The 13468-nt window shown below is 35.8% G+C and overlaps 1 protein-coding gene across 1 annotated transcript in view; it reads left to right on the forward strand.

The window, feature by feature from the left end:
* EYS (eyes shut homolog) overlaps positions 1 to 13468 on the forward strand; it is a 939662-nt gene that overhangs the window by 753873 nt on the left and 172321 nt on the right. Inside the window, exon 37 of the mRNA XM_059831070.1 lies at positions 6129 to 6293. Within this exon, the coding sequence (XP_059687053.1) occupies positions 6129 to 6293 (165 nt within the window). The remainder of the gene's footprint in view (positions 1 to 6128; positions 6294 to 13468) is intronic.

Here is a 13468-nt window from a genome sequence, read left to right on the forward strand (position 1 = left end):
GCAAAGTAAGATTAAGTCAGTGATGTGCATTCAGATCTCCCAGTTGACAGCAGAGAGCATTATCAAGGCACCAGGCTGGCCTGAAAAAGAAAAACTTGTGCATTTTATTCTATAAGGATTTTTTGCGTTGTAATGTAGGAATTCAGTTACAGCAAGCAGAAGGGGTTTGTGCATTGAAACAAATGAATCAAAGCAGCAAGGGTGAGATTTATTTTGTTTCATATTTTATTTTCTGGAAAGAGCTGAACTCACCTAATCAATTATTTTGTAGATTTCTAAAGTTACAGTCATTGAGGAAATGGTTTTGTATTTCTGTACCATTGTAGGTCTGTGTGATGCTTTATGAAATACCCAAGTCAGATTTTGTATGTACCAGACATAATCCCTAGGAATTTTCTGAATCATATTTATTTCACTTTGATTTTCTTCCCACTGTGAACATGAGATAAAAGAATGTATTACTCTCAGGTAGTTAAATTTGGTTCCCTGGGATATTCTGTGAGCATGAGAAGGATAGAACAAGTCATGTATTCATCAGTCCCTTGATATTGTTGCTAAACTGACTTTTTGCCTGCTGGGAACACCTCCGTTCTTGGTAATGTGGAAAAGGTTTGCTGCACCGGTTGGCAAAGTTTTTATCATCTGTGCTTCTACACTACTCTTTGAGTGATGGAAAAGAAGAACAAGCACAGAATCTGTCCATAAGTTTCAGATCTCTGCGATAGGATGTTTACCACTATAATTGGAAAATGCAAATAGCAAATTCAGGGTTTAAGCCCCTGACTAACTGTTCTGATATCCTGTTCAGCTCACTTCTCTAATATTTCAACTCAAAACTACTGTATTAACTTGTTTTTGCCTAAAGAAAATCCTCCAGCAGGCTGTTTGGTTCTGATTCATAGACATCAAGAGTGAGAACTGTTCATCTGGCTTCAGATATTGCTGGTGTACATGTCTACAGATAAGCTAGTAACTCTCAAGTCCTTTTATAGCAAGTGGAGAGAAATAGGTGGTTTTAGGTTGTGATTCATCTGGCCTTTTTAGAAGTTTATTATAAGGTTAGGAGAATTACATCCTAGGATTACCCATTTCTCTTCATTATTAAAGAGGACCAAGGACTTTGAATGCAGTTATCTACCACGTAGATTATAGACAGCTTGGTCAGATGTTTGGTTGGATCTCTCCTACTAGAAGATGAATGCATTACTTCCCTTTCTAGGGTTTTGTGGTGGTTTTTTTTTCTGATACTCATCCTTATTATTAAAAGTGTTACTTATTTGTCATTTGAATTTATTTAGCGATGGCTGGTGCAGTTGATGGGTCTTACTATCTTCAAGATTAAAAAGTCTATTTTTAATACAATTCAATAGAATTTAATAAAATTCAGTAATAATCCAAACTTGTCAGAAAAAGCAAACAGTGCAAATGGAAAATAAGAGATAGGAGTGGAAACAGATTGGGTTCAATTTACTAGCAGTGGAAAACTGTATTCTTCTCCTTACTGCTGTTTATTTTCTAAGACATAGTCAAATAGGATCATAACAGAATTTCTCAACATTTTCTTGTTATACTATGTGTATATATTATGAAAATTGTAGTCGATAATATCCGAGATAACTTATTTATTTCAGTAGAAAATTCGAGCCTTCAGTTAAACCATTAAAGTATAATTCTTAGCAATATAGAATCACAGAATCATAGAATAGTTTGGGTTGGAAGGGACCTTTAAAGGTCATCTAGTCCAGCCCCCCTGCAATGACATCTTTGACTAGATCAGGTTGCTCAGAGCCCCATCCAACCTGACCTTGAATGTTTCCAGGGATGCGGCATCTACCACCCCTCTGGGCAGCCTGTTCCAGTGTTTCACCACCATCATCATAAAAAATTTCTTCCTTATATCTAGTCTAAATCTGTATGTACTGTTCAGGGAATCCAAGACCCGACTCTGTAGTCAAGCAGACAAGCAGCTTTGCCTATACTATTCTACCTGTGTATTTCATCACAAACTTAAAGATTTCAGGCTCTTAATACACAGGCTCAATCAACTACATCAAGGAGCAACAACTGATTTTTCAGAACCATGGTTCTATCTTAGTATAGGTTCTACTTGTAGATACACGCATTTTCTACATTTTTTTTCCCTAAAAGTTACTTTTTCTTCCAAGCTTTTTCACAGTGTATGGGTGTTTGTTTCAAGGCTAGTATTTTGTAAATTTTTAGAAAGAGTTTACAGTAACCATCTATGCTAAACATAATTTAAGATAACTTTTCATTGTCTGCCATTGCCAATTATATGTATAAATTGAAAGCATTAATATGTTTGAGCCACTTAATGATTTCTTATGGTCATAGAATGTCACCTTTTTTAGAATCCCATGTCAGGGCATTTTGTATTAATATTTAACATAGTCTTATGGAGTGGTTCTATCCTATCTGTATAACGTAGCAGCAACTTGAGAAGATTTTCACTTAGAATGATGGTGTTTCTTTTGTTTATGGATTTCTTACAACTTTGGTAACAGTATTCCACTATCAGAGATCTCCTAACACTCATATCTTTATGAAATCTCTCACAGGTTATTACTAAGTTCTTCCAAAAATACTGTGAGTGTCATTACATTGATCTTGATAAGCTTTAGGTGTATGGAGTAATGCTGTATGTGAGGCTGCAGTTTGCTGCAAACAACTATTTACATTGCCTCAGATGACTCCCTCTTATCAAACTGTTCACTGCTATTACTGAATTAATTTCAAATGCTGGGTCTACAGGTAGCTGTATGTATGAATTCTGTTAAGGATAAAATATGAGATGTGAAAAATTATTCAAAAGTGTTTTTTAGATATTGTTACTTTTGCCAAATCCAGCAATACTGAAAATTAATTGCTTGTTGCTTGACAAATATTGAGGGTATTTAAAATGTGTTTCCACTATATGCAAGATAAGACAAGAATACTTAAGATTTAGTACATATTGCTACAGGTGCCCTCGGGATGCTGAGGCTCCTACATGCTCTTCACTGTCTTGCCGTATGCTGAGCTACTTGCTTGGCTAATGCTTGCCACTGAATTACAGTTTCCTCTCCAGACCTTCTTTTGGAATTGAGTTCTCATTTGTATATTAGTTTACTCAGAATTAGCTTTATTATTTGTCAAGATTTAAGGAACAAGAGAATATGCATACTTGGAAACAATTTTGTAGTTACAGAACAAATTTACAAAAGATAAAATGACAAACTAGTATGATTGACAGTAAAGATTTTCCTCTGCTATTCAAGCACTTCAGCTAGCTTGTGATGCTTGCAAGTTAGCTTTTAAGCCAAATGGATAAGAGTGCTCTAGAGAGTTTTCATGGATATGTTTTCCTGTAGAGAGGACGTTCTGTCAAAGCATGCTCTCTGAGGCTGGTAAGTTCTTCCCTGCAGGATCTGTGGCTACTCAAACATCTCCCTCCCTTGCAGTATGGACATAGAAAGCACTGCTGATCATGTCCTGTTTCAGTACTTCTCAACTGTTGAATTGGAATGCTTCATGGTTGATCCCTCTTGCTGGGTAGCAGCTTTTTCTTGATGCCTTGTGCTTAAGAAGCCTTTCGTGGCTTCTTTGCTTCATTGTGCTACCTGTAGAGGTTGTATTCCTTCTTCTGATCTACACTGCACATAATCAATCTCAGTTTGTATGAAGATGAAAACTCAAGAAGATATTCACTGTTTAGATTTGTCCTACTTAGGCCCTTCATCCAAGGAGAGGACTAACCCCCGTGCTCTCAGTGACCTGTTTACTGATGATGTACAGTTTCAACAGATCGCAACTGTTGTATAGCTTAAGGGCAGAGAATGACTGTTAAGGATCAGCAGCCTGCACACCATGGGGAAGAGGGTGTACTCTGCATCTTTGCAGTTCTGGATGGCTTTGTTGGCCAGGTATGACTTTAAGTCTCTGGTGAAGTCTCTGTCTTTGCTATATCTCTTCTGCTGATACCTGAGAGGACTTCACTGCATTGGTGATGGAGGCCTAGGCTGCTTTGGATGCAGCACAGCAGGTGTGGTCACTACAGTTGAAACAGCATTTTTCTCAGTAGTTTTGGCTATCCATTAGTGCAGAGACCTCTGGATGCAGGGTGCTGGACTCCCTGGAAAGTTGCAGGTCTTTATGGAAGATCTCTCCTTTGAAGGGAACTATCCCAGCTAAATGATGAGGTTGTCCTTCCTTTAAGATTTCCTGGATATCCTATGCTCCCTTCCCCTTCTCTTTCTGCTCCCCCTCCCCTTCAGCTAGCTGAAAGAAACTTCACAAAACATTATTTGTAATGCAGAAACTAAATTGTGTCAGTTAATCTCTAAGCTGAGTGTTTTTTGAAAACTGCCTAATAAAAGACATTTTAATAGCTTTAGCTACAAGATATACCACTATATTGTGAGTACTGCACTACACTGAGGACCTCTTGAGATCATCTAGTCCAACCATCTGCTTAAGCAGAGCAGGATCACCTAGAGCAGGTTTCTCACAAACACGTCCAGTCAGGTTTTGAAAATCTCTGAGGATCGAGACTTGACAAAGTTCTTGGGGAAACCTCTGCCAGTGTTTGACCGCCCTCACAGTGGAAAAGGGTTTTCCTGTGTTCAGGTGAAATTTGCTGGTTTTGATTTGTGCCCATTGCCTGTCAGGGGGCACTGCTGATAAAAGTTTGCCTCCCTCTTCTCCATCCCCTCCAATCAGGTATTTATAGACATTGTTAAGATCCACCTGAGCCTGCTCTATTCCAGCCTTAGGAGTCCTGGCTCTCTCAGCCTTTCTTTATATGAAAGAGGCCCCAGTCCCTTAATCATGTTTGTGGCCCTGCACTGGACTACCTAGATCTGCTAGTACTGTTTCCCTTGAAAGTATGAATTTAATTAGATAAACAGCATTCTCATAATTGTGTAGGTCTGCTTCTGATTTACAATGCCTTTGAACCTTACCTCACTCACCACGGGAATTTTTTCATCCCATAGTTTTTTCACTTTCTCCAACAATCCTGATTTTTCCAGACCTACCATTTAGAAACATAACTACTTCTTGCTTTCTATCCTGCCTTTCTTTTGCTGTCAGGTTGTGGTGGGTTTTTTTAAATGAATGCCCTTCAGCACATGCTTGTTTAACTAGGGGTTTAATTTTGTTCTTTCTTCTTAAGTCCAATAAATATGGCAGAGAACAAACAATGGGCAGATTTCACAAGCAAAAAATTAATAAAGTGAATAGAAATTTTGAAAAAAAAATCCATGTACTAGTCATGCCTATCTGTAATCACCAGTCACAAGTCCATTGTATAGTTTTAGTTCATGAAATTAAAAATTTCTTTACAAAAATATCACCTCCACTCAGACTGCTTTTCTTGTTGCTCATTCCTTAGTCATATCCCTGGTGATGAATTTGGACACTCTTCAAGGAGCATTACTTAAATAGGATGCTTAAGGCATCAGAAAGACATTCTGCCTAACCTCAATTAGTTTTACTCTATTTTTTTCTTGCTTGAGTGGTATTATTATCACAGCTACAGGGGAAAAGAAAAACAAAAACATAATGACAAGGGTAATTAATGCAATAAATGTTGCAAATGTTAAGCCTTCATAGTTAAAAATCTTCTCTTGCGATTATTTATTTTCAAGACAGGAGTAGTGTAGTGGAAACATGTATATACTGCCCAATAGCACCCACATCATAATTTCAAATGCAGAACATTTGAGTATCCTCAAAATGAAGAAAACGTGTGTTTCTTATCTACAATTACATATCAAAAGTACTTCACAGGGATGTCATAAGACAAAAGTTCCACATGGACACATCTGTAAAGATGAAAATTTGTGACAGTCTTTTGAACTTTATTGCATTTTCTAGTAACAGTCCCTCCTATAATGGTCTTTTCACCTCCGGTAATATGCAGATGCTAGAACATTTTCATTTTCTGCATATTTGAATGTTTGAAATTAAAAAAATTTATATGCATGATCTGTGAATAATATAGTTGATTACACTATTCACAGGTATTCAGAAGAATGGATATTTTTAAATGTGCTTTGATGATTATATTGTATTTTATTGCTTTATTTTGTAATAAATTAATAAACTTAGCTTTCGGTTATTCATTTCAGACACAGTACTGTTTTTTCCATCCTTCACTGGAAATTCTTATTTGGAACTACCTTCTCTGACATCTGTATCTGAGACCAGGACTGCATCTGGGCAGGAAACAAGCAATCTGACGACTCTGTACTTGACAGTGAAAACAACTGCTCTAAATGGCACAATTCTTTACAGTGAGTACCAATGATACTTGAAGCTAAGTATCAGTTTTAGTTCCTTCACGTCCTTATTAACTTTAGTGTACATCAGCTGGCATTTCCTATTCAGCAGCAAAATGAGTCATTTAAATGCCGTAGAAGCCTTTTGGTATTCTAATGCATGATGCGTTATAAAATTTGAACCATCGTTCTCTGTGCTCCTCTGGAAAGTTCTTTAATTTATGATTCATTAAGCAAAACATAACTTACAACTGAAAATGCTGCTTCCTGACAAGAAAGAACATAGTAAGCATATGACTCCAGTAATAAGCATTACAGCTCTAAAATACAAATGTTGAAGAAGTTTTGAACAATTTATTACAGAGAAACAGCTTCTCCATAGTTGGGTTGAGACTCATTTTTTATTATAATTGTGATCTTGGTTCCAAAGATTTTTTGACTTGCAGAAGTATCTTAAGTTCGGCAAATTTGCCATATTTCACAGTATTTACTGTGGTTTCACACTTCAGAGGATTCTTTTGCTGTCCCCGGAGAGTATGCTTGCAGACTTGGACATATGCTTGTTAATACTACATAAGAACGTTGCTTCTTGCCTGCATATTTCATTCCTCAGTGTATGGCATGAACTTCTGAGACAGTATGCTTTTCACTACTCAGCAAGAAAAATAGGCTTCTCTGCTAGTTGAATATTTCATTACATATTTTAGCTTGTAATTTCTATCCAAATGGAAAATCTGGAAAGTGAGGTGATTTCTTCCTGAACTCAGGAAGAGACAGAAAAATATGTTTGTGCAATCTGTGTGATAGATTTACTCCATAAAGACAAAATCATTAAGAGCATTCTCTGTTCACTGCAGCTTCCTAGGGTTCGTCTACACAAAGAAATCTTGTTGATTTGATATAAATTATTTTCATTAACTTTTGTTATTTTTGTATTAATCTGGAAGTAATATATGTGAATTCACCTGCACTATGTAAATATTTATAAACCAGGGTTAAAAGTAATATAAGATTCATGGCATTATTATGTATGCCTTTTATTATTATCTGTAAAACACCTTCTTTAGATGTAAAACACTGTAGCCCCAAATTGAACATTTATGTTTACTGCTTTTCAAAATGTTATCTCAAATTCTTGTATGTTATAGCTGGGCTGTTGCTGCAGCTGCCTAAGCTACATGGCTGCAGAATTTCTAAGAATCATGGACAAGTGGTGATGTGGCAGTTCTTTATGTTGAAGTGTTTTATACTTATTAGTTATTTCAATTTCAAGAGGAGTTATTTATCCTTCAAGAAGAATTCAAGGAAGGTCACTGGAAGTACTTTGAATATATTTGGCATTTAATGATTTTGTTTTCCTCATCACTGCAAAGTAGTTGGCTTCCAGCCAAAGTTAAAGTCAAGCTTGCTATCTACCCATAAGCCCTAGTGAGTAAGCATGTCTGTTAAAAAAAAAAAATCCAACATGGAAGTTTCTCTGCTATTCTCAGGAGGAAGTGATGTTTTCTGAAATCCTGGATTAGTGTATTATCCTCCTACAACCAGAGCGAAATTTGTTTCTATCACTACTTGTTGGAAAAGGTTTTGATCTGAAAGTAGTAAATTTACGAAGCTGGCGAGGGATGGTGGTTGGAGTAGCTTTGAAACAGAATTTGCAGTGCTGGATGCTGTTTGCCTAGTTTACAACTCAACTATTTTACACATAGTGAATTTGCTTATCTTTGCAAATATCAAATGTGCAAAATTTGTAACTGAAAATAAAATTCCAACTCTTTCACTATGTATGCTTTCCCATAATTACAAACAAATATAAGACACTTGCTTCTCCATTGCATTTTATACAGAAATTAACAAAGATGAACAGTATATCCTCTCCTTTTTGTTTCCACCCAGGTACACAAGGCAGAGTTACAACCTAAGCTTTAGTTAGTAGCAGGTCTTCCACACTTTTATTCACAATCATCATTTAAAATGAAAGTGCATTGAAAAGCACATTAAACTTGATAATTTTTTTAGGAGATGTCTCTGCCTTTTCTTTTTGGGTTTCTGCAATTTTCAGGTGAGAGCTAGCCTGTACTTGGAATTAATGAGCTCCTTAGAGCAGTGCTGAGAATCAGAAATGAGTGTTAGCTTGAGCTTTCACACTATGATATAAATCTATGTTGGCTGTGGACTTCCTGCTTTGCTGCTTGTAAGTTCTCAAATTTTTTTGAGAAACCTAGAAATTGTCACATTTATATGTTTAGTTCTAAAGCAGGTAATCTGCACATACTTCATATGTCTCACAAGTGTGGTTGAGTACTTTGGGTAGGCAGTGCTCGGAGATTTAAGTATTTCAGGCAACATGGGATGAAGCATGTAGACTGCCTCAGGATTATGTACTGAGAGTTTAGGTGCAGCTGAAATGATGCTGTGAAAGGAAGAGAGGGTGTGGATGCCTTCTTTGTGTACCAAGGGAGAACACCACAGTGGGAATAATTGATAGTTGTCTTACAATTTCATTCCCGGTATCCCAGGCAATCTGCTTCTACCATTGTTTTTATCAAAAATATGTACTGACTTAACAAACATATAGTTCCTTTATTCCTAATTCAGTTATATGGACACAAATACTGGAAAATTCTAGGGACATTTTGATGTTACTTTGTACTTCTCCCAAGGGACTAGCGACAGGACAAGAGGAAATGGCCTCAAGTTGCTCCAGGGGAGGTTTAGACTGGATATGAGGAAAAATTTCTTCACTGAGACAGTGGTCAAGCCTTGGAACAGGCTGCCCAGGGAGGTGGTGGAGTCACCTGCACTGGAGGTGTTCAAGGAATGTGTGGACGTGGCATTGTGGGACATGGTTTAGTGGGCATGGTGATGTTGGGTTGATGGTTGGACTTGATGATCTTACAGGTCTTTTCCAACCTCAGTGATTCTGTGATTCTGTGATTTAATCAGTGCAAAATAAATGCCACCAAATCAGGTGGAGGGATGACCAATTTAAAATATTCAAAATCATACTAAATATATTCAGGATGCTGCTGCCTCAAAATAAATTCTGTAGTATTTCTCAGATTATGTCTTTATACTAGAAACAGTTTCTGCTTTTGAATATCGGAGAAAATATTAGTGTTCCTAAATTGCATTTAATCAGAGAAAAGTTATTTTCATGTGTACAAGTACACAAAATTTTTCAGTATCAGAAGCAGAAACTACCAAACATGAAATTTAAAAGCTAGTAGTCCACCATGAAACTTGGAGCCAATCACACATTGCAGAAAATCTCAAAAGGAATACTCACGAGAAAAAAATATTTCTAAACTGCTAACTAAAGTGATTCTGTGGCTTTTCAGTCTTCTAACTCTGCAGGAGTAGCAGGTGTGCATTTGGGGAAAAAATTTTTTATTTGAAAATTAAAAAAAAAATAGTATCAGGAAGAAGAGTAGAACTTAGAGAATTTTGTTGCACAAGGGTGTGTTTCATAAATCCAAGCTAGTACCACTATTTAACCAGTTTAATATTATTGTATTAAAAGCATTCATTGTGTTTTTATAGGGAAAAGTAACACATAACCTACACTTCATAATTTATATCTCTTCCTTTGTCAATACAATGAAAGGCTCCAAGGAAATTCTGAGGAAGTGGCAGTGGTTGGAGGCCTTCAGTTCCTGCTTACCACACTCCCATAAGTCCTCCCACAGATTTAAATGAAAATTGCTCTTTTGAGTAAGAGTATTTTTTAAAATGAAAGTGGGTTTGATGTTATAATTTCCCTTCCTTAGTGAACCACAGAATTTTAAGTATTTTAGGAGAAAAAACTTTGAAGCTATGTCAGAAAGGTTTGTATGGAATTCTCCCACCTTATTTATTCTAGAAGGATTTTTCTTCTGTATGCCAACCTTAAGTTTACCTTCTTTATACAGTTCCAGAGCATGTAAATTGTGTTTAGCCTATGCAATTTTTTTCCTAGCCTTTATTCAATTTTTTGTTCTCTACTTCCATTCTAAACTTCTTCAGTAACAGACATTACTGTAAAGAATTTGTTTATGACTCTGTATGGAAATATAATTTTATAACAGTGGTGGATGGAATTATTTTCACAAGTTTTCATCAGGTGGTAAAAATGTTTTGTCATCCTTTTATTAGAAATTATATAAATAGTAGATGTACAGTGGAAGGAGAAGCAGGAAAATGGGCTTCCTAGCAGCCCCTTATCTCTTGGGTTCTGGTGAGTGCAAGGATTAAGATTTTGATCTTAAGATTTTGTGACGGATGCTTTAAAATCAAGTTTTCAAAAATAGTGTTCCATTTTGCTAGAACTTATGCCTAAGAAACTGTTGGCATTCCCAAGAATATTTCAGCTCCAATAGTTAAGTTAAAAATTGAAAGGTACATTTTCATAATATACAGAAATTATATATGAAAATTTGTTATTTGTATATTAGCAGCGATGTCATTTTCACTTATTTTCCCACATATCTTTGCAAAGATACTCACTTTTCAGACCAGACTGTCTACACAGGTGTATAAAATTGATTCTTTGATGTGGGTAGAACAATTACCTGTGAAGCTAAAGACTAAAAAAATTCTGAAGAGAAAACATATTTATGTCTTAACTTCTTTTTACTGGCCTCCCAAATATTTATATTTACTGTGTATACTTGTCTTGTTAGTTGTTAGTTGTACTCCTTCAAGCTGCCTAGTGATTGCCATTGCGTTTGTATAATGTTTCATACTAAAATCTGCAGATTTGTACTTCACTCTGAACCCCTGACTCATGTAGGAAAATATACATGGCAGGTAAGGCTGGCCATCTCATGGTAGGTTCTGCTCTTGAAAAAAAGCTACATATTCAGAACAATAACATAACAGACTGTAAGTGGCAGCAGAACAGAAGTAAAATCAGTATTTAAGGAGAAAATTTAAGCATTCTATATTGTCTGAATGAGTCTTTGAATTTCTGTGGCCCATGTAAAGACGACGGTAGTAAGGAAACAGAAATGAATGTGAGATTCAGGCCGCGAAAAATAAGTACACTTTCTTTTGTTATAAAGTGTAGATTTATGAATGTCTTTTCAAACCTTTTTGAAAAGAAACAGGTTTATGTCACAGAAATAATACATATTCGTTATGGATTTAGAGGAGACAACTGACTTGTTACGTGGTGGTAATTAATAGTAACTCTAAAGATTGTGCAATTCTCAGTGGACTTCTGTGTGTCTGTAAATGCTGTTAATTGAAGTGTATATCTGGATCTTTGGTGGAAAAAAAAAGATTTAATTTTTTTCAATTCAGCTAAAAAGCATTGGTTTGTTCTTCTGATTGCAAAAGAGACCCAGAAGTATAAATCAGCTGACAAAAGGATATAAATGGAAAATAACATGTTTCTTAACTACAGGAATGTCTATAACTTTGAAGCGCATTAGCTTTTTCTTTATAGAAATTACAAAAACAGTAGAACAAGTGATGGTTTTAATACTACCACTGAATTCCTCTATTTAATAGATTCTAAACTATTCCAGTTTTTAAAATTCAGTTTTCTTATTAAAGGATATATATAGAATTAAAGTTCTTCATTTTCCTGGATGTGAGAAATAAGGGCTCAGTAGAAACACTACATGTGGCACTTCCTCATTTTCCCTATACCTGCATCCTGCCAACCCTTCACTTGTCTTTTTCAGCTGAGTACTTCTCAGGTTCCTTCACATTAGGGGAGATTCTGGAGCATATTTCATCTTATCTGAACATAGACTTCTAAAATTACACAAATTAATTCTTCTCTCAAAGAATCTGTAACCACTGGTAATAGAAACTCCATAGACCAATTACCTAAAACATAGAAATCTGATCAAAGATGTTTAAAGCCGTTAGGTTAGTCCTGCCTGAGAGTTTTGATCTTCACCCGCTTTAATTTGTAATGTGATATACTTCCAGGTATATCATAACCATGAAGTTAAATCACAGAAAACAAAAAAAGAGTAATTTTCAGCTTGTAAAATAATTAAACCATTCAAAAACAATGCATATATAAATTATAAATGTTTAATGTTCACTATCATAGGATAATTATTACTTCAATTTTTCAACTTAAATTAATTTGATCCCAATTGCATAGAATTATTACTCTTCAATTTCATCTTGTATTTATGTTTGTCTTTAATCTGAATTCTCATGCTTTCTCTGCACAGAAGTCCTCTGTGTTCTTAGTTGAGACACTCTAGTTTTCAGCATATGCAGAGATTGTTTTTTCCTTAAGTTTTCACGGGTTCTAGTTCCTCTTACATGTTTTGACACAGTATGCATGTGCCTTAAAAAACTTCTTAGAGGGTTTCAACTTTCTGAGGTAAGAGTATATCACTTTCCATTTCCCACTGACAAACATTCTTTTTTACTTCCATAGAAATATGAACAAATATTTGCATTCCAGTTTCACTTTCCAGATTCTTGCAACAAAAATTGAAACAAAAATGATTGTCTGGAATTTCAGACAGTTGAAACATTTTATCTGATTTTGATTACCTGATTTAAATTATTAGTCTCATAACAGAAGGTACTTTCTTTTCTAGATAATGTACTCATCCTGCATCTAACCTAATAACCGGGCAGCTATCAGTTCATACTTTCTGTGGAAAATTGTTAATATGGAATTTTTGAGGTGTTTACAGAGATTTTGTTGCAGCAGTATTTGAGCACTTCACATTCTTTAGAATATTTATCTTTGCACTTTCTGGAAAGATAGAGTGGTATTAGTGGAGAACCATGCATTCGTTTGCTTTCCAGTTATCCGTATCTGAGACCTTCATGGACTGTGTCACATCTCCCTTCTTGTCCCTTCATGGACCCAGAGAGAGGGAAGAAGGGAGGGTCAGGATGAATGGTATGAGTTCAGTTCTCACCCTGACACTGAGCTAGGACAGCTCCAGGAACTTGAGATAATTTTTACATGATTTCTAGCAGTCATCTTACTCGCTTTTTCTTTGTTGGTTCCCAGTAACACATCATACTTTCATTCCCATTCCCCTTGTTAGCCCTAAAATGGGGCTTTACCTGACTTGCAAGGTTCCACTCTTTTATTGACAACTAGGTTTTCTTCTAAGGTTCGGTTTCTGCTAAGATTAAAAAAAAATAATTTGGATCTCTTCCTGGCTGTTGAACAGACACAGAAAGTAGTGGAGGACCGCGCATCTTTTAGAACTCTGATACTG

This window comes from Gavia stellata, chromosome 2, assembly GCF_030936135.1.
Source record: "Gavia stellata isolate bGavSte3 chromosome 2, bGavSte3.hap2, whole genome shotgun sequence".
Taxonomy (NCBI): Eukaryota; Metazoa; Chordata; class Aves; order Gaviiformes; family Gaviidae; genus Gavia; species Gavia stellata.